General features: G+C 34.1%; 1 protein-coding gene across 3 annotated transcripts in view; it reads left to right on the top strand.

Moving 5' to 3' along the window:
- Positions 1 to 21,899, top strand: part of LOC138694624 (neural-cadherin-like) — a 1,043,497-nt gene that overhangs the window by 969,860 nt on the left and 51,738 nt on the right. For 2 of the 3 annotated variants that reach the window (XM_069818553.1, XM_069818562.1), the window contains 5 exons: positions 2,283 to 2,429; positions 4,652 to 4,843; positions 9,230 to 9,420; positions 11,101 to 11,290; positions 14,169 to 14,351. In XM_069818553.1, the coding sequence (XP_069674654.1) occupies positions 2,283 to 2,429; positions 4,652 to 4,843; positions 9,230 to 9,420; positions 11,101 to 11,290; positions 14,169 to 14,351 (903 nt within the window). Of the gene's footprint in view, positions 1 to 2,282; positions 2,430 to 4,651; positions 4,844 to 8,704; positions 8,896 to 9,229; positions 9,421 to 11,100; positions 11,291 to 14,168; positions 14,352 to 21,899 lie in introns of all 3 variants that reach the window. The other variant, XM_069818545.1, reaches the window with a different exon arrangement.

Here is a 21,899-nt window from a genome sequence, read left to right as displayed (position 1 = left end):
AAATTATATAATAGGCCTATATATTTAAAATGCACAGTTTGCACCCAAAAGAGCAAATGCTCGCATCTGGGTTAGTTCCAGTTACATAGGAATACCAAAAGTTAAGAATGGGGATAGAATGTTAAAAAAATTACAATATCATGGACACTTTGGACGAATGTTGGAGGAGAGATGGCACAAAAATATCATGCATTGGTTATCAAGAGAGAAACCGACAACAAAACCTGTGAGGTGGAGAACATATAGAATGAATTGCAAGTAATATCATTAATTTCAGAGGATTATTCTTTGAGATATTTTAAACAAAGTAATTTAATACAATTTTGCTCGTTTTTGCTTCATTTTTGAGATAAAAATTGCTCTATATGAAATATTTCATATGTGTTTTGGGAAAGCCATTGATTTAATTCTCATTATGCTCAGTCAATTTAAGAGAGCAGTGTGTTATGATAATAAATAATAGAATTTTAGCTTTGTCCTTAAATGTACAGAAATTTGATCCGAACAAAATTGAGGCTATCAAATGCAAAACTCGCCTTATCCAGGTAAAGTGATTTGTCAGAAAATAGGAAAAACCCGTTATGGATATGGACAGTTTTGCATTTGATGGTAGTTTTCTGAGCTCTATGGAAGAGGAATTAGACAAGTTATGCACAAACCGGCTATATCAGCAGATAGAGAGCTGCAAGAAGTACAACATCCCATATGTAACTCATTTTTTTTAATTTTGGATAAGGCGAGTTTTGCATTTGATAGCCTCATGTAACATTGTAAAATTCTGTTGCAGAATTAAAAGTTACATTTGTTCGTATCAAATTTCTGCACATTTAAAGTACAAAACTAAAATTCAGTCAGTCAGACAGGCTAGCTGTTTGTAACGATCCCCACAGTAGGTTTTCACCTGACGACGAAGAGAGATCCACTCTTCGAAACGTTGTGCTACAATTTTTTAAAATTAGCAGTGAAAAAAGTCCAAGCAATTCAACCATTAAACTATTCGCCGTTGCTCTGCCCCCCTTCATTCAGAACAATAAAATATTTGTTTCATACACTAAAATAAAGTGATGGGTTTTTTGCTTAAGGGGTTAGATACAGCTTACAGCAGTAAAATTTTGGAAATATTCAACATTTTTTTCTCCATTATTGTATCTTGTACAATAATGAAAATTAGTATGTGTAAAACACACTGTCCTTTTGCTATATGAAAAAAGTATTTTTACGATAAAAAAAAACTTTTTTTTTTCTCTCCCAAAATTCAGTTCACTGTGCAGTGATGAAGCGTTTCCTACAGAACTAAAAAACTATCCAACATTCTGTGATGCAAGATCATTTGTCTGCCTTTGATAGATTGTTTGACAAAAAATAAATTCGTTAAAAAATGGTCAAATATCAGTATTTCCTTCTAACACAAAATAAAAATAAAATATTATTTATTAAGGAATGTAGTTGGAAGAGCATGATATTGTAAATGTGAGTTTCAGCAATAAAATAAAAGAAAGAGAACTTGAAAAAGTTAACAAGTTTAAGAGTTATGAGGGAAACACTTCACCACTGCACAGTGAACTACCACCATTATGAATTTTGAAAAAAAAAAAAAAAACCGTAAAAATATTTTTCTCACATAGCAGGAGAACAGTGTCTTACGCATATCAATTTTTTCATTGTTGTACAATACAGTAATGGAGGAAAACAATGTTGAATATTTCCAAAAATTTTACTGTTGTAAGCTGTACCTAACCCCTTAAATGAAATGTAAATGTAGGCCTTCTTTCATGTGTGACTCTTGTAGAATTTTGAAGCTTTATCTATTGTTTCTAGATAACATAGTGTTTGTTATTTACTTTATATTTCTAGCAGATGTTACTACAAAGAAAATAAATATTAAGTAAATTAAATGTAATATTTTCTTTGGTTGAAAACAAGCCACAAAATTGCAGTTTGATATTTTGTACTAAGTATTGTCTTAAAACGTTTATGTTCAAGTATAATCATGATTTATTACATCTTAGTGCAATTGTATTTTCTTCTCGAAACATTCACCATAAAAGTGTTTGATAATGACTGTACTTCAGTTGATTAGTTAGTTAAATTTAAAATGTTTATAGTTTAACTCTTTACATTTGATCACTTTGAACTAGCCAATTTTTCCATCAAGCTAACTTATTTACAAAGTTCTTGTGCTTCTCGTTTTATTCAAGAAGCAACAGCAATTTTTATTGCTAATAATATTAATTTGCTACTTATTTTGATTAAATGCTAATAACTTGTACATTTTTTATCAGGTATTCGATCGAGAAGGAGATGATGGGAAATTTGTATCTGTAACTGTGAAGGCGACAGATCAAGGTGAACCCTCATTAGAGGGTGTATGTTCGTTCACTGTAGAGATAACAGATGTGAATGACAATCCACCATTGTTTGACAGACAGGTAAACTTTTGTAGTTTCTCTCTATTACATTATTATTATTATTGTTATCATCATCATCATCATCATCATCATCATCATCACCTGTTCATTTTACTAAGCAAAAAACGATAATGTTTCATTTATACAGAGCCCGACAAAAAGATCTGACGTTTTTTGAAATGAGACAACACAGTTGTATTTTAATGTAAGTTGGTTTTTATTCTTTTATAGAAAAGGAGCATTATTGCCATTTAATGAAAAATAACAAAATTAGGTTTTTGGAAATTACACTCTCCAAATGACGTCCATTTTTTTTCCTAATGCACTCCTGAAGCCTAACTGAAGTTCAGAACTGCCCTGACTACAATGTCTTGTGGTATCGCATATCCTTGGCCTTACTGTTGACTTATGTTTTGATGCTGAAGAAATTAATCTGAAATTGTTTACCACAATAAAATTGTTGTGTTAGGCTGGGCACTTGCCCATGTCGACCCACATTGAAATGGTATTGGAACCTATGCTGCGTAAAAGCTACTGATAATTTCTTTTGAAAAAACATCTCCACTGCAAATGCCCGATGTGATGCGTTCTACAGATGCATTGCAACTGAAATGGCATCAATAATGGCGTTCATTCCCTACTCTCCCACTGCTGCGCAACTGTCTTAGCCACAGTTACTGCCAACTTAAGAACGTCAGATCTTTTTGTCGGACCTTATACTTTAAATGCACGTTACATGTTTTGAGTCTTCAGTGTAGCAGTATCCTATTATTTTTCAAGCATAAATCAGTTACCTAACTTTTGTGAGTTACAATTTTTATTGAATTTAGTTTGTTGTTTTAAATTTTAATTTTATGATACTATAACAATAGAGTATTATTATGTCTCTTATTCTTCATTTAGAATAAAGTGCATGCTGAAAGAAATAAAATTGATATATGAACTAAGAATTTCTTCATCGCTATATTCAAGTAGAAAATTACTTGTTGACATTATGTACACTAATTAAAATTCCTATAAAAGTCGTATATATAAATAAAGAAGACACTTCCGCTGTAATTCTTAATAACCAGATTATTTTGTAAACACATGAAGGGAAATTAAATATATTGTTATGAGGTGTTTTACAATTTTAAGATCTTATATTGCTTGACATATAATCACTTTCAATATTTAAATCTACCTGGTGTATTTTATGTAAATAAATTACTCCATTGCCAATATTTTAAAACAAGAGTAGTAAATATTTCATTAAAGTCTCTAAAAGGTAATACCAGGACATTCGAAAAGTAATGGCAACATAGTTACTGTTTCGCATTAAATTTATTTAGGTTACTTTTGTCATTACTTACTTCAAATAAATCGGCCTTGATAGTGTAGTCTGTATAGTGCTGGCCTTATGTGCTCGAGGTTGCGGGTTCGATCCCAGCCTAGGTCGATGGCATATCAGTAGATTTACTGGCATGTGAAAGAACTCCTGCGGGACAAAATTCCGGTACACCGGTGATGCTAACATAACCTCTGCAGTTGCGAGCGTCGTTAAATAAACCATAATTTTTTTTTAAATTTCACTTCAAATATAGTCCCCTACCATGTCAACAATATGTTGTCAAATCCTTGGGAGATGGCGGACTCCATCTGCAGCATCATTTCTGGATGCCTCTCTCACTGATTGATCTAAAACTCTTTGGTTGTCAGCTCTTGATTGAAAGTGAATGCCTCGCTTCCACCCATCTTGCAATAGTTCATTGTGGTAGAACTTCTCTCCCATAAGCTTCTTTTAAAAGCATCAACTTGCATTTTTTTTCTCTTGCCACTTGGATTTTTATGGAACACTTACTGAACATTTCTTAGAGCTGTAGTAGGCCTATGTGCTACAAAGCAGAAACAGTCACTGTATTTACAAAATATGGTTACTTCGAGACTTTCAAATTGTATATTTATGAAATAATTGCTGCTGTATTACGTATTACAAGATTTCAATGGTCACTGCTAGGAGCATTGATTTACAGTAATGTTGCCATTACTTATTGAATTATATACAGAATTCATACATTTTTAATTACCAGTACTTATTACATTGGATATGACGAGCTCATTAGAAGGAAATACTTTAATGTAGAAGCTTATATCTTAGGTAACCTGATAAAAATAGCATAACTTTCCATAGGCCTATGAAATTTGTGTAATTTATTGACATACTAATACTGTACTAATTCATTTATTTGTTTGATTTTATCTAGAAATACGTAGAGAATGTAAAACAAGACGCAAGTATTGGCACAAATATCTTGCGAGTATCTGCATCTGATGAAGATGCTGACAACAATGGAGCAATTGTTTATACACTAAGTGCTCCCTACAATCCTTCGGATCTCGAATACTTTGAGATCCAGCAGGAGTCTGGCTGGATTGTGTTGAGGAAACCGCTGGATGTAAGTCCCGCTCTATCTCTGGCTGGTTTGTGCTAGCTGTCATCTTTCTTTCACTCTTGCATACATACATGTCCTCAGAGTGTACTCTGAACAATGCAGAATGTAAGAGCTGGAGTGTCTGTGTGTTGGTTGGATGTGTGAGTCTTTGAAGGAGTGCATGTATGCAGTTACATTACTGAGTCTGCTTTGCTGCTGTTTCTTTTTCCATTCTTCCTATGACTTGTTTGAGGCAAGGGTTTCATTTGTTAGGCAAATAAACATGAAGCCTTCTGCTGAATTTTCGAGCTTATTTTTTTCACAAACGAAACTTCCAAATAAATTAATTACACCAAATCCATTCAATAGAAGAGCAAAGAAGAAGCACGAGACAAAGTTCTTAACAATAATGAGTGCTAAGAAAAGAAGCTAATTAAAGTTGTTAGAAAAGGAAGCATGTGATTGTGATACCAAGTGAAATGGTAGGAATTTTTGAGCAATCAATATGCCCAGCTGTTTATTTGTAACGAGCCTTGTATCAATTACAATTAATGTGCAATTTTTTAATCAGTGTATCGTTAAAAATAGTTCCAGTGTACATATCTCACAAAACTTATAATTTTGAAGTCTGCTTTATGATGTTTATGGGATTTTTTTATTCGAATTATGATTATACGGTAAAACTTGTTTTATACATTTTTACGGGGTACAAAAATGCATAAGTCTGAAAAATGTATACTGTAACTGAAGTAGTAGCAGTTAATAACATCTGAAATAGCATTTGAAGACTATACGGGAAGAACGGGTTAAAGATTATTTGTAGGAAATCTTAGCTGTTTAGAGACAAATTTTCACTGCAGAAAATTTTACGGAATTAACTTAATGAACAGTACGTACTTTGTTCTTTTCGTATGAACTTCATTTACGGGGAGTGATGGGTGAAATTTTTGGTAATTTTCAATCAAAAATCGCATTTTCGTTTTCTTGTAAAAATGAATCAGGCAATCGGCAATTTCTTATTTATATGTTGAGGAAGTTTCAATGCTCTGCGGCACTCGAAAGCATACAAATTACGCCCAAGATATAAATGGCTACACCCTTGAATTTAAATTCCATGCAAATTTTACAAGCTGTTTTCCCACACTTTTTTTCAGCACATTTCGTCAGTTTCGGTGTGTAAAGGCTCTTACAGTTTTGTTGCTAGGAACATAACATTTTAATGCATGTTCTATACACTGTAGTTAACAAAATAGAGCATGGGTTTTATGATTAAATGAATACTTTTCGAAATAAAAAATGAAATATTTATAGTGGCAATGGAAAATTTCTATTGTTAGGTATGCAGGGGTTGTTATTTTTCCCCCTTTTGTAGTAAAGATATAGGAAAAGTAATGCGTGATGTTTTCCTAAATATGCCACTGGTCTTGGAAAAAAATTTAAAATATTTTAGTGAAAAACTGAGCTACAAATTTCATTTTGAAATATGCAAATTTTTTCAAAATATTCTTGCTAATAACTCAGAAAGTAATTGAACAACAGAAGTGAAACTTCACCACATTATTATCTATCATACCGTGATCATGTGTACAAAAAATGAAGGACGTAGCTTGAAAAATATAGAAAATAGAAATTTCACAGATCACTCCCCTTTATAACTTGTAATTATTTTCCAAAAAAGTCGGTTATCTTGAACTGTTTACTATTGTTTGCTTCTAAAGAATAAACCATGTCCTGAAATTGTGATAACTGTTCGCTTTCTTACATTTTCACAGCAAACCTAATGTTAAACAAATTAATTTAGAACGTAAAATAACATTTCGTATCTTCTGGCTTTAAAATACAGTTGAGTAAGTGTAAAAAACGATGGAACGAAAAACATATTTCCGACATAAATTAATATGGAAAGTACTGTATAGAGATTTTGCTGGGACTTCAGAAAAAAAAACGAATAAGTTCGAAAAACATATGAAGTCCGAAACGCATAAAATAAGTTATACTGTATCATTGTCACTTAATGTGGAATTTTTTAATTAGTGTATCATTCAAACACAAAATAGAATTTCTGGTGAATACATCTCACAAAACGTATAATTTTGAAGTCTTCTTTGGAGCATTTTTTTATTCGTCCTGCAATCATAATATGCTTCCTTTGCTAATGATTTTAAGTAAGTTTTCCTCGTCTTCCTGTCACTTATTGTTGTTAAAAATGTGGTATTGGGTACTTCTTTGCTCTTTTTTGAAATGGATTCAAATTAGTTGAACAACTCCACTACAAGTTTGGTCAGTCACATTTGAAAATAGTATCGAGTTGCATGCTTTGTGTTTGTGGCCCACAAATGAAACTCTTGTCGTAGTTGGATTGAGATCACGTTGGTAGAACCCCGATGGAGTTGCAGAGCACATGTAAAGGTGATGGTAATATGATGGTACTAATTTCGGTGTGCATCCACACTTTGCAATAAGCAGACTGTTGTTGCGATTGTGTATATATCTTCAGCTTCTTGGGTTATATTACTTGATTTGATCACACGTTACTTTACGTTGCTCTAAAGCATACAACATTTCACAGTAAATATATCTTGAATAAGTTTCCTTTCTACGGCACTTACCTTGAGTACTTTTCATTATGTATACTGTACTTCACTGTTTCAGACATATACACACTGTATATCCAAATGCACATTTTATGAGTTCTTGGCGATTTGAAATCCAGTATCATAAGCTTGGATATACTTTGAAGTATATGTTTTCTTACCAACGCAATATTTTGATAAAACTGGGGATATAACCACTTTTTTCAATATTTTACAGTATTTGAAGAGCTGTTCTTCATGATCAATGTAGTGAAGACTAAATGTTGAATTTTTTTGTGGTTGATACCTAAAATGTATGCTGGATTCGTAAGAATCCAATATGCTAATTTTGTTCAACTGCTTTTCAGAGAGGGTGTAGTGATTTTTGCAGATTGAAACTACAATTTTATTGACATAGTATGTTTTTGTCTTGATATGTCTTTTTTTGCCTCCCTTTTCAGGAGGAGACAAAGTGATAGTATACGATGTTTGTGGCATTTTGGTCGACTAAGAGTATCAGAGGTGGATTTTTTTGAGCCCTTTTGGTGGGTTTACTCTGATATTACTTGGTCGATATCACATTTGTGACATTTTTCCTTCTGTGTATGGGGCAGCGTACCTATCAGGAAAGCGTCCGTCATTTTTGGACGCCGTGTTTAAGAGAACGTCGTCTTTTTTCACCCTCCTTCAATCCCCACTGACATTTGGAAATGCATAGTTTTCCGCATGTAAACTGCCTGCTTTGATGACATTGTTTATAATTTTGATACTCTTGTTTTTATTTCGTTAATTGCACCATTTCTGTTCTTCGGAATTGAACCACAACAAGGGATGTTTTCCAGTAAGTAGGTCACTCCATGTCTGTGTCCAAACATGGAATGGAACATTCAAGCCTCGTGATTCCGTAGTGGTATAGAAGTAGTATAGTTGAAATAATGTTAAGTTGCATTACTATTACCAATTAGCCTGTATCAAATTTAATAATTTTCGTCATCGGAAGTAAAAATCCGATGATATCTGACGGTAACTCTTAGTAGCTATTGCCTGTTAATGTCTTGAAGTTTGCAGTCAGAATATAATGAGAACGAGTCATTTATATATCATATGAGACATTCATTAAATGCATAGTTAAGTTTTATCAGATTATGTGTGGTTTCTTTGTCCCTTAAGTTTTTTAAGTTAGAAAGGTCAGGATTTGTGATATTTAATTTGAGTTTGATTGTTTTGATTTGTTTGTTTATTTATTTGAATTAAACGTTGTGCTTGTTATCTCCCCATTGACCTGACGGCACATCTTTTCATGCCACTGTAGCGAGAAAGGTACCGCCTGCGTGTCCGTGCCTCGGACAGGGGCAGCCCTCCCTCCTATGCAGATGTGGACGTTGAATTAGACGTCGTAGACAGGAACAATAAGCCTCCTCTGTGGGACGTGAACGTATACGGCCCCATTCACATCAAAGAAAATGTCACAGTTGGTACAGTAGTGACGTCCGTGAAAGCCAGGTTTGTATCGCCACGTCGCTTAGTTGTAAGCTCCTCGGTGACAAGGCTGGTGCATTCCCCTGGTAACCGCGCACGACTGGGGTGCTGCCGACGGCTGCAGGAGAACGCCACAGTTTCGTCGTTCAGCGGGGGGAACGAGTTCGCGGCCAGGCGCGGGGAAGGTTCGGTTGCCAGGAGAATCACCCCGGTCACTCTGCTGGTTGGGTTCATCCACCTTGCGTGCCCCCGCCCTCTGTCCCAAGTAACCATCCTTCTCTCGATTAGTACATAAGGACTAACATGACTAACGGCGTGATTTTTTTCTTGTTTTTCCACTGAACATTTTTTAATATAGCGAGAAACATACAAGTTGGAGGCCATGGCTCAAGATAAAGGGTACCCTCCCTTGTCCCGAACCGTGGAAGTTCAAATTGATGTTGTGGACCGTGCAAACAATCCTCCAGTGTGGGACCATGTGGTCTACGGACCCATCTACATTAAAGAAAACATGCCGATCGGGGCAAAAGTTGTATCGGTTAAAGCCAGGTCTGTCATCCGATTCAATGTTGGTTGCTCCGTGCGGCACGCCTGACCCTTGCACGGCACTGTGGGAGTTGTATATTGCACGCTGCCTCCCCACACGTAATGCACGTCCAAACTTCATCTTGGTGTGTGGTTGTCCAACCCAACCCCTGTTACCCTGTACTACTTGTCATGTGTTATGAGACCATCTCGAGTCGGTCGGGAAAGTCTTAGTTAGTCGCCGGATCAACGCTTGTGCAATCAAATGGAAACACCACGGTCCCACTGCAGGCTTTTGTGACGCGCTGCTGTGAGGCCTCATTTCAGAAAGCGCCCTCTAAATTGACGGGTGTTTCCATTTCATTGTGCTAAATGTACTTACTTAATAAGCCTTGCTGGTGTGGGCTATGCTAGAAGTCTCACAGTCAGCACAGCTATATGTAAAAGAGCTGTACTCTGTTTTTCGATAAAGAAGTCATACTAAATCTCTAACACCCACAAGAAATTTAGGGATCTAACTTGAATTATGTCTTCTAGCAGATACATACCTTAGACTTACTTATTTGCACTGAATGTTGTCATTCACTACATCTTTCAAGACTGCACAAGATATCACTGTTGCATTAACTGAAGCGCAGACTTTCCTTTCTGTCTCAAGCACCAGTCTATGCAGTAATCTCAAGGAATCTGGTATTTCAATGCTTTCTGGGTTTGTGTAATATTGCTGACAACATTCAGTGTAAACTTGCAGTGATGTTTATGAAGTAAGTAAAATTTGTTTCATAATTGGTTAATATTTTATTAAATTATTAATATAATATAAAATGCATTAATGAGCCATGTTTTAACATGCATAATTGATCAAGTGATAGCTGGCTTAAAGAGCATGCCAAATAATTTGTGTAACAGAAGCTTTGTTATGGGAATGTCTAGGTGTGGGATTCCAGGCGATACCCATGTTTATAATGGTAATATTCCGATGCTTCATTGTCAGGCATTTACGTAACTAAGGTAAATACGTTGCAGCATCAGCAAAACTTTTTTTTATTTTTGAATTTCATGACAATAACTTTTTTGTGATTTTTGTAGCATGATTTTTGTTAGTAGTTTTTGTAGTACTATTTTGTTGTAAAATTTGTGGATGCTGAGAAAACAATAATTATGAAGCAAAAGATGAAGTTATTTTTTTATTTTTTAACAGTTTCAAGTTGCATGTTTGCATTTGTTAATGTGTGACAATTGGTAAAACAGCAATGTATAGTACAGTATCAATTTCTGCCTGTGCCATAAGCATTAAAAGCGAGTTGTAAGTTAGACAATATATCCATTCAGAAACCCTTCAGGCAATTTTGACATGCATGTAGTGAACTTTTTACATTTTTTGAATTTTGAAAGAAACATTTACAATTGTAAAAATTTGAACTGTCAATCAGATTTTACACTACATGAGAACTATACATAATCATTATTTTGTCTTTTAAAGAAATGGGGAAAGCACTGAAGAATTCAGGTAACATTTATATAGACATTTTGCTGAACTAAAATTTCATACATATTCCTAAGATAGTCTTGGAACTTACCATAGATACTGATATTAATAGATTGTATTAGCAGATTATATTGAATACAAATTTGAACTTAATAGGAATAGTTTATGCTAAATGTTACTGTGTTTCGCTCATTTATGTTATCATGTCTTCACAGCTCTGGGATAGATGGGAATCCCACAGTGTTCTATCACCTTATGCCAGGGTCAACAGCACAAACCAACAAGTTTCATACGTTTTACTTACAACAAAGAGCGGATAACGGATTCACTTGGGCAGATATAAAAGTTAATCATCCGTTAGATTATGAAACTATAAAAGAATATAATCTAACTATACGAGTAGAGGTAAGATTTCATCTTATAAATTATATATTGTAAAAGGAAGGCAATAGAGTGTAATAAGCACACTTTTGAACACTGAGAAAATTAATATAATTAAAACATAGGAAAATTGTGCATTGGCAGAGCATCTCATCTTAAGTTGTATGATGATTGTAGTAGAATTTATACTCAGTATTATATCTCATTGCCTAGAATTTATTTTATAATATTGTGTAGTGCATTATTTTATAAGAATAATTATCTCTTGTGGTGTAAATTATTTGAAAGTGTAATTTTAAAACTGTATTTTCTATAATTGATTGGTAGTGGTGGTGGTGGTGGTGGTGGTGGTGGTGGTGGTGCTGCTGCTGCTGCTGATGATGATGATGATGATGATGAAGATGATGAATAAAAATAAAATTAAAATTTCATAACCCTTTTTATTTGATTTCTTAATTATTCATGTTGCTGCGAAAATATTTCGTAATGTAATTGGTACTGCCCTCAGATTCCCTGTCTTAAAGGCAGAAAATTATACTCTACATATATACTCTACAGAGAATCTACATCAGTGGCATATACTGGTTAAAGGGTTTGGGCTACCGCTGACCCTATTATTACACAAAATATATCTAACAATTACTTTAATTTTAATTACTATGGTAAAACTAATAATATAAAATTATTACATTATGTTATATTATAAACTTTTTCTTTTGTAGTTTCCTTGGGCTACCGGTCCCGGTAGCCCGCAAAATACGCCCCTGATCTACATAAACAACTTACCTGATTATTTTTTTTATCTATAAGGTATTTTATTTATTTATTTATGTTTTTTTTTTTTTTTGTAAAGTGTGGTCCAGTCTGGTTCTAAAAATTGAAGCTACAATAACCTATCACCCACATTTCTTTTTTACCGTTACTTAGGGCAACCACAGTCTAGAACATACAGTCACGAAGCTCAATATGTAGTAAATATGCATCCATAGATAGTTGCTAACTACTAGGATCGCTAATATCGCCTCATTACTGACAATACGAAATAGTATCGGCACAGTCTATTGTTCCTAGCACCCTCACAACTCAACCTTCGTGACTGTATGTACTATACTGTGGTACTACCACAGTCACGAAGCTCAATGCGTAGTAAATATGCATCCATAGATAGTAGCTAACCACTAGGATTGCTACTATCGCCTCATCACAGATAATGCGAAATAGTACCTGCACAGTCTATTGTTCCTAATATCCTCATAAACTCATACTTCGTGGCTATATATACTAGACTGTGGTACTACTCTAGAATCTATTTTTTAGCTAATGCAATAAGGTAGGCCATGGCTTCATCTACAACTTCTACTGTCTGTATCGAGCAAAGATATTAGGTATCCAGTATATCGTTGACTGCTTCAATCAGCTGGTCATCCTACTGACAAAGAAATGTGATTGGTTGTGTTCTACTGTAGGAAAATTAAGACCAATGAACGTTGGCTTTTTTTGTGCGTGTCTGTGTGACACTAGCAGGAGTGATACAGAATGTAAAGATGGTGGAAGACAAAGATATTTTTTGTCTCGCGTAAGTTTTTGCGCGTTGATTTTAGTGACATTGATCGAGTTTTGTTCTATGCTTTATGTTTAAATACTGTAATGTAAGTATGCTTTCCGTAAGAGTAAAATAATTTTTTCCTGTAATTTTAATTGTATAGTTTTTAACTTATGCCTAAACCTACACCTTCGAATATACTCATATTTCTCTTCTTGCAGTTCAGTAGAGATCGGCTGCTAAATGCATAGTCGTTAAAATTTAAGTTTCCGGGAACAAATAAATACTAAGTAATGACGATGTAGGTGGTGATATAATTATACATTTTATTACTTTTTTGACCCCTATATATAATGTACAGCACGCTCCGCCACGAAATTGAGGGAATAATACGTGTTCAAAGAGAAGTTATTTTTCCAGCGATTGTTCTTCGAAAATTATACATCAAAAGTACGGTATGTTTTCTCTAATATTCTTTCGAGACTTACATAGAGCCAAATAATTTCGCTACAAAGTAAAATACACCTGACTTAAACAATTTCAAGTGTGTCTTTTTTTTTTAATATAATGCATTAGGCCTGCTGTTATACTCTGTTGCCATTCCGTCATGATGTACTAGACCATTTTGTACTCATACTGTATGTGGAACGTAAACAGTGACGCTGCGACCTTATGTTATTACTCTGTTAGAAAGAGAAGGACATCGTATATGAACCGACGTTCCACAAACAGAATGATTGGGTAATATATTGCAAACTCTTCCAATCTTTTAATTACATTACCGTGCGCTGAAAACATTTAAAAGCGTATTTTATTACGGAGTAATATTATTCCTGGTATAGATATGGTAAATTCGACTTCAGGAGTAATATTGCTCCCACCAGGCTGAAATGTTAACAAAGAAAAGATTTTAAATGCTAATTATACAAAACATACAAGGTGAACCATAAGTAATGTTATTAATTCTTGCGGATAATTCCTTTAGTAAAGAGCAATAAAAAGTCAAAAACCCTTTTGCTGTATTTTGATTAGTTTTTCAGAAAAAAACATCTGCGCATCTCTCGAGACAGGGAATCAAAACTTCTGCTTAATTTGACGTTAAAAATTGGTCATTAAGTGAATTTCCAGCCGAATAAATAAAGAATTTTCAATATTTGCTATAGAGGTTAGTAATCTCCCAAAGATACTCTACATTTGAGGTAGGCTATAACAAATTTTGGCTAGCATAATTCGTTTTGAAATAAAGAAAGAAATGTGTTAGTTCTATATAAATCACCCTGTACAGTTATTCAATTAAGCTAGTTGAGTAAGTTCTCTGTTAGACGATATTGTAGCAACAACATGGGAAATTGCTTGCAGAATAATGGGGCCCAGCAGCTGGCATCCGAAGCCACGGTCTTCATCATGCTGGAGGACGTGAATGATGAAATTCCACTTTTCACTGAGCGAGAACAGGAGACTGTTCTTGAAGGTGAACCAATCGGTACCAAAGTGACGCAAGTGAATGCAATCGACAAGGACGGCACCTTTCCGAACAATCAGGTAAGAAAATGATTTAGTGATGTTTTTATTGCATGTTTTCAGTAATATTTTTCCAACGTGCCTTAAGTTAATAGAGACATAGGATGAATTTCTTATCTGAAGCACTGTTCATTGAATAAAATCTTGGCTTAATAGTTATTTGAAGTCTCTTATATTGAGAGATCCTAGTATACAAAGAGATTTTTCCATCTGCGTGAAGTCGTTTGAAATTGGAAAGGAAACAATGATGGATTAATCAGGCGGGTTTTATTTAGTAATTACTTAGTTTAATGGTTCATTGTGTTTACCATATTTGGAATATAATATTAGTGGTAGCGTCTGATTGTGGGAATTGTGTTGCTCTGTGTTTAACCCTATGCCGACGTGCATTTCCGTAAATACTACGAGTTAAAGGTTAGGTTAGATGATAAGACAGCTAAGTGACATGAGACCGAGGAATATGACAAGGTTAGAGTGGGTTAGATGAGGCAATAACTAAGTGATAGGAGACCAAGGACTGCGACAAGGTCACTATTCAACCAATCAGGAGGTTGGCCCCTATAATGCATCTGTTCCGTGTGTGATAGATAAGGGATTTGTAGTTGGTACTGCTAAAGTAAACAAATATCTTTTTTTTTTTATTATTATTTATTGTTCAATACACTCCCAGAATATTGTACGAAATGGAAACATAAAAATTGGAGATTTTTCCTTCGAAGAGATGGAAAAATTCAGGTATCTTGGAGCAACAGTAACACATATAAATGACATTCGGGAGGAAATTAAACGCAGAATAAATATGGGAAATGCCTGTTATTATTCGGTTGAGAAGCTTTTATCATCTAGTCTGCTGTCAAAAAATCTGAAAGTTAGAATTTGTTCTATATGGTTGTGAGACTTGGACTCTCACTTTGAGAGGGAAACAGAGATCAAGGGTATTTGAGAATAAGGTTCTTAGGAAAATATTTGGGGCTAAGAGTCATGAAGTTACAGGAGAATGTAAAAAGTTACACAACACAGAGCTGCACGCATTTTATTCTTCACCTGACATAATTAGGAACATTAATTCCAGACGTTTGAGATGGTGGGGTTATGTGAGGGCGGCTATGAACCTGCAGGTTCCTTAAAAGCCGCTTGTAAGTAAGTAAGTAAGTAAGTTCGATACATCCTTTTAACCCTTATAGCCCAATCACGGAAGAACTTCATGATATCTTTACTATGTTAACTTTTGCAATTTCCCTGGCTGACTTGTTTCGAAGTTCAGTTCGTTTGAGTGTTAATAATAATAATAATAATAATAATAATAATAATAATAATAATAATAATAATGTTTTATTTTCGCTGGCAGAGTTAAGGCCATAAGGCCTTCTCTTCCACTCAACCAGCCTTAATCAATACAATACATAAATTTAAATTACAAATACTTTCACTACACTTAAAAGGTTCTCCAGCAATAATCTTCACTACACATTTATTTAAATTTAGATAAATCTATAAGGTAAAGTAGTAACTTAATTTATGAGCTAATTTAATTCAATGAATTATAATTAATTTAATATTTGAGATAGCTAGTAAAATGATGAAAATTAATTTAATATAAGCTTACTAGGACTATGTTACAGGGAGAATATATATATATATATATATATATATATATATATATATATATATATATATATATATATATATATATTGTTCAGGAACTTAGCACCCTAGAACAAAATAGAATTTATAAACGTACAAAAACACACCCAAATCACATCCTGAACACTCAAATGAATTTCAAAACACACATCCTTTTCGACATAATCATGAACACACCTCACCACAACAGGAAACCAGAAGACAGCATAGGATCTTAACTATATTTCGGACAATGAAAGATACCACGTCGAAACTAGTCAGCCAGGGAAATTGCAAAAGTTAACACAGTAAAGACATCATAAAGTTATTAAGTTTTTTTTTATTGTTTTCGTTGCTAGTGAAATATAGAAATCACCATGTTACTTCGCCTTCAGATGGTGGAAAAAGTGTTGGAAACAGAGAGTAACCTTAGGAGGGGAATTTCGGTAAACCAGCGTCTATCGAAATTTAATTCATACCCATTTTTCTACCCACTGCACTCAACTCATACAGGCCTGTTAAATGTGTAGCTGAAACTTAGTTCAGAACACTTCCAACTTTAATTATTCGGTATTCAGTTGTTGTATTTGGTTTTAAATTTCTTCTTGCAAGGAAACTGGGGTAAAGTCTAGAATCTGTAATGAAATGAAAAAAATCCTGTTTTAGTGTTAGCAGTTTATAACAGTAAACATTAAAATAGTCTTTTCTTTTCTCAATTTACGCTATTATAATTGTTATCATAGTTCTTCGTTACCTCTTCAAGCACATCGTTCACTAACTTATGTTAGGTAAGTTTTAATTTTATTAGGGTTTAGTTCTACCTGAGCCACCTTCAGTTATAAGCCGGAGCATTGGTACGTTTGGCAACACTGAGCTGAGGCGAAACAAACACGTGGTTTGAATGAATTCGACATTACCAATAGTGCTTTGATTTGTCACGTATACATTTTCGACATTAATTTATACAAAAGTAAGTGGAGATGATCAAGATTCGGAGTATTGTTGTACGTAATTCATTATGTAATCCTAAATTGTATTTTATTTGAGTTTCAGAATATCGTGTACTTAAGTATTTGCATACAACGACTGTGTCACTTAAAATAACTTAAAAGAATTAAAAGCATACGTGTTTTTTATTGATGGTACAAGGGCAAATAAATAAATACATAAAGAAATGTTACTCATACCAAAAATAAATAATTCAGTTAATTCAATAACGACGTACTTTCCGCGAACATAATTTCATCGACACACACTAATGTTATAACATTCATTTACATTTAAAATCGACATTAACACAAATACGTGTTTTTGTATTGTAGGTCTCCACTTGACAGTTATTTACAGTGTTGCCAACCCAAGGTTCCAACTTTCTATATTAGATGGCTCTGGTTCTACTATAAGATATTGTCAAATAAGACGTTCTTGTATTCAGTTACCATGACAACGTTAAATTTTATTTCGGTTGTGGAATATCTTCATTATGTTATTTATATTTTGGCACACCTACATGGAAACTGCTGTTTTTCATAATATATTATTGATTAGAAAGTTATTCTTTGCTGTACGCGTACAGCAAAAATATTGTTGCTATTTCCTTTTCCGTACGAATACTGCAGAGTTTTCATAGTAATACAAACAGCTATGACAACACAATAAGTGAACTCTATCAAGTCACAATATCAACACATCGCCGACTATGAACACAGAAATTGTAGTCAGTGCCTCCTAGTCGACAAAAAATGCTAACAGATAATTTTATTTAGCTTTTACTTACAGAAGCAAAAATATTGTACAAACAACTTCATAACGTTATAACTAGACCTACTATAATAGCGCATTATGCAACGAGCCTATAATGATAGTAATTAAGAAGCGAGTATGGATGTTTATGAAACGAGCGCAAGCGAGTTTCATAATTTTCATACGAGCTTCTTAATTACCATTATAGGCGAGTTTCATACGACTTTTTATGCTCGACCATATTTCTAACTTGAAATTATTTAGATGTATACATTTTATTTGTATATGACAAGATCGGAAGTGACCTTGTTCTAGATCGTGAATTGTGAGATGTGCGCAGAGCGAAAGTATTGATTTTTTCCGACGAACAATAATGTCATTGACCTTGATGTAATTCCGTTAAACTTAATATAACCTTGATTATTGAATTCGACATTGAAAAACGAGATGACAAATTGAATTTATTTGAATATTATTTACAATTAACGCTAATTATTATAGTAACAGAATATAACCTTCTGCGACAGTATTGGATTTCCAGCCTCCGTGACTTTTCGCTAATTCTCTTTCGATTGCATATCCGAGAATAATCGATACTTGAGGTTTTATAACGGTACAAAGCTGACTTGTCATTGGCTGAACACCTGTAAGCTGAGTTGTCATTGGCTGAACACCTGTACTTTAATGAGTAGGTGTACTTTAATGACATGCATTAAAGGACTGCTACCAGGTGTATAATTACTACATTTCGGCATGGTCGAGCATAAAGACTGTACCGTAACTACATAACAATCATGATTTTATATCTAAACCTATTCGTACTATGAAGAAAATGTAGTATTAGTAGGCCTTGACTCCTAGCCTACAATAATATCTAGGTTTGTTCCAGCACTGTTCAGAATCGATTCTGAACTGTCTGCTCATATGCAGTAGCTCAATGTGCATTCCACTGATTCCGAACCGGTTCTGAGCTCCCAGTTTCCTGTTCCATCGTGCTTTGAAACTCATTCGGAACGCGTGAAATTGGTTCTCGATTAAGAGCAGAAACTGGGACTTCAGAACTGCTGACGCATAGGCCGTGAAGGAACAATTAAAAAAACGTTCCGACAACGTAAAATTCCGAAATAGTTCTGAGGTCTTACTGAACTGGTGCATGTATCGAAAGATGTTCGGTATTGGTTCGTAACCCGTTCTGAATTGCTTGTTGGAACAAACGTAGTCTATGATTTAGGCCTATTTAATAAGTTAATTAATTAACATAGAATTTCCATGTAGTCGTGCAAAAAAATTTTGTATGTAACTGATATGAAAGTATCTTTCGCGCACTCGACTAATGCGTCATCTATAAATATTTCACCCTTACACAAAAGTATCATTTTCTTAGTTACGTAAATAATATCTTCTGATTTTTAAGGACAATAAAGTAATAAAAAAAGACATGATTCACAGAGAAATTTGTATAATCTATTGCAATTTTTACAGTGTAGATTCCATTTCTGAGACCCAGATCTGTGTGAGATGAGGGGCAAATACGAGAAATGCTGAAGCCAAGAGACAAGCTGTAGAACATGTATCATGTATCTGAATGCAGTGCTGCCTATAAGAAAAAGCAACTTCGTTCAATGTGCAAGCGAAATAACAGTGTTTGTGTTTGAGGTGGACCAAAATGAAGAGTAGGTATAGTTGGTGCAGATCTTTCAAGCGGTATATTACTGCGTACTATTATTTCTCGCGCAATCAATTTAGCCGTAGGATTGGAATGAATTTTCAGGCATTTGATAATATAAAAAAATAAGCATTAGAAACAAGACCTAATTATTGTTAGATTCTAACAGTGATTACGATGAGTTACAGTTCTAAAATTTCACGGGAAAAATCTGAATAACGTGATATAGGCCTATGAGCCGTTCGGAGCAGAAGTGGTGTAAGTCAAAATTGAGTAATGAGGTTTAAAGTAAAAATTCTGCAAAATACAGCGCAAAGTAGCAGTTAATATGTCCTTCGTGCTATCCACTGACTACTAATAGTTTAAATAAATTCAATATTAATTGCTACTTTGCGCTGTATTTTACAGTGTTTTTACTTTAATCCTCATTACCCATTTTTGACTTACACCACTTCTGCTCTAAACAGTTCATATCTTCATTGCACTAATAGTAGCTGTAAGAAGTACTTGTCTACTGGTGTGGAGTAACGGTTAGCATGCCTGACCGTGAAACGAGCGGGCCCGGGTTTAAATCCTGGTTGAGTCAAGTTACCTGATTGAGGTTTTTTCCGGGATTTTTCCCTCAACTCATTAAGAGCAAATGCTGGGTAACTTTCGGCGCTGGACCCTGGATTCATATCGCAGGCATTATCACCTTCATATCATTCGGACGCTAAATAACCATAGCAGTTGATAAAACGTCGTAAAATATACCAGAAAGAAAATTAGAAAAAAAAATACATTTTTCGCTTCTCGCCCTCACCACTCCCCCCTTTGTCAGTATTGCATTATAACGGTTCAGTTAGAGGTAGAAAACTTAGAACTAAACTTTAGATAACCCTAGCACACTTCGTGATTTAGCTGGTGGATTTATCTGTATCTGAAATAAATTTCTATACCGTAAGTGGGTAACTTTTCTTGCAATATCAATAAATCGAAAGACTTTGAACATTTACATTATATGCGATAAACTCAACAATGTGAACGAGTCCATTACCCTATACTAGGGAGACCGCATATATACATAACCTACTTGGAAGATTTTATTATAATCCGATGAGGTTGGGATTAGAGAACTACAGAATAGGGCTTAAAACCAGTTTGTATTCAACCAGTCGTCATAGAACATCCGTCAAGTTCGAGGATTCGATCGAATGTTCGACCTTGAAGCAGTGAATCCTGATGTTTTGCAGGCTAGACAGAACACCAGGACCATTTCATCATACACAAACACTAACTTCTTTGAGTACACAATGGAGTAAAGTAAATTTACTTTGTCTAATTAAATAAAATGTGTTTGCTTGAAATAGACATACAGTTGTTCACTTTTATACTCTTAAATTTTTATTATTTTGATAACCAATAGGTAAGTGAACAAATGGACACCAGTAATAGCAAAGGAAATGAGCGTAATGTATAATGTGGAATGTGATTTGTAAACAAATGCAAAAATAGAAATACAATTAGGCTACTTACAAAACAGAAGAGCAAATATTGAGATAACATTCCAGTGCAACGTTTATACTTTAAACTGAAAAAGTTTACTTCCAAAATATAGTAAGTTGTTCATATATAATGGTTTTTAATTACTCTAAGCAGATGCATTATTTTTTTCATGAAGAAATAATTTTTAAAAAGATACGTTATTGAAAAAAAACTCTCAGTCCCCTAATGGTTTTAGTTTCACGTTGCACATTGTTAACGATACCCACTGTAATACCTGGATGGCTCAATGTGGTCTGTTTTTTATACCTCAGTCCGTCCACCAACAAAGAGCGCGAAACAACTTGAACATTCATTAAAATGAACAGTAGGGTAGTCCTAATGACGGAAGAGCTTTGCATATTGCCTACAGTACAAGGCGTTGAGTAGCAATACAGTATATTATTTCCCTTTCATTTTTTAACTGGTTGAAGAGGGCTCTAGTTGCAATATATTTAAGATACATTTTATTCAGTTGTGCTTTTAATAGACGCGAAACAGATGTATGCACAATATATGCGTGTCTCAGCCAATCCATAAAATAAGGGCATTTTTATTTAACCCTTAAATTGACAAAAGTATCCTATAGGATACAACAGTCATTCCATAAAATAAGGGCATTTTTACTTAACCCTTAAATTGACATAGTATCCTATAGAATACAACACGTTAATAGGCTATAATTATATGCTATAATTTTAATAGAACAATAAAAAAAAATTGGTAGGAAAATTAAAATTTCACTATACTATAATGTTGTACAGCATATAAAATATGGGCATTGCGGTAGTTGTTTTCTTTACAGTCCGACACGGTTTAATAAACTAGTGTGAGAAATGAAGTTTAGCCAATTTAAGGGTTAAAATAAAGTTAAGGAAAAGTCTATGTAGGAGTAGGCCTAGTGAAATTGGAGCTCGTAACAATAATAATAATAATAATAATAATAATAATAATAATAATAATTTATTTATTTATTTACTTATTTTTTTTAGGTTTCAGCACCTTAAAATTTTGAT

Source organism: Periplaneta americana, chromosome 1 (genome assembly GCF_040183065.1).
Source record: "Periplaneta americana isolate PAMFEO1 chromosome 1, P.americana_PAMFEO1_priV1, whole genome shotgun sequence".
Classification (NCBI taxonomy): Eukaryota; Metazoa; Arthropoda; class Insecta; order Blattodea; family Blattidae; genus Periplaneta; species Periplaneta americana.
The sequence above is the reverse complement of the archived record's forward strand: the minus strand, read 5'-3'. Positions and strand labels throughout refer to the sequence as shown.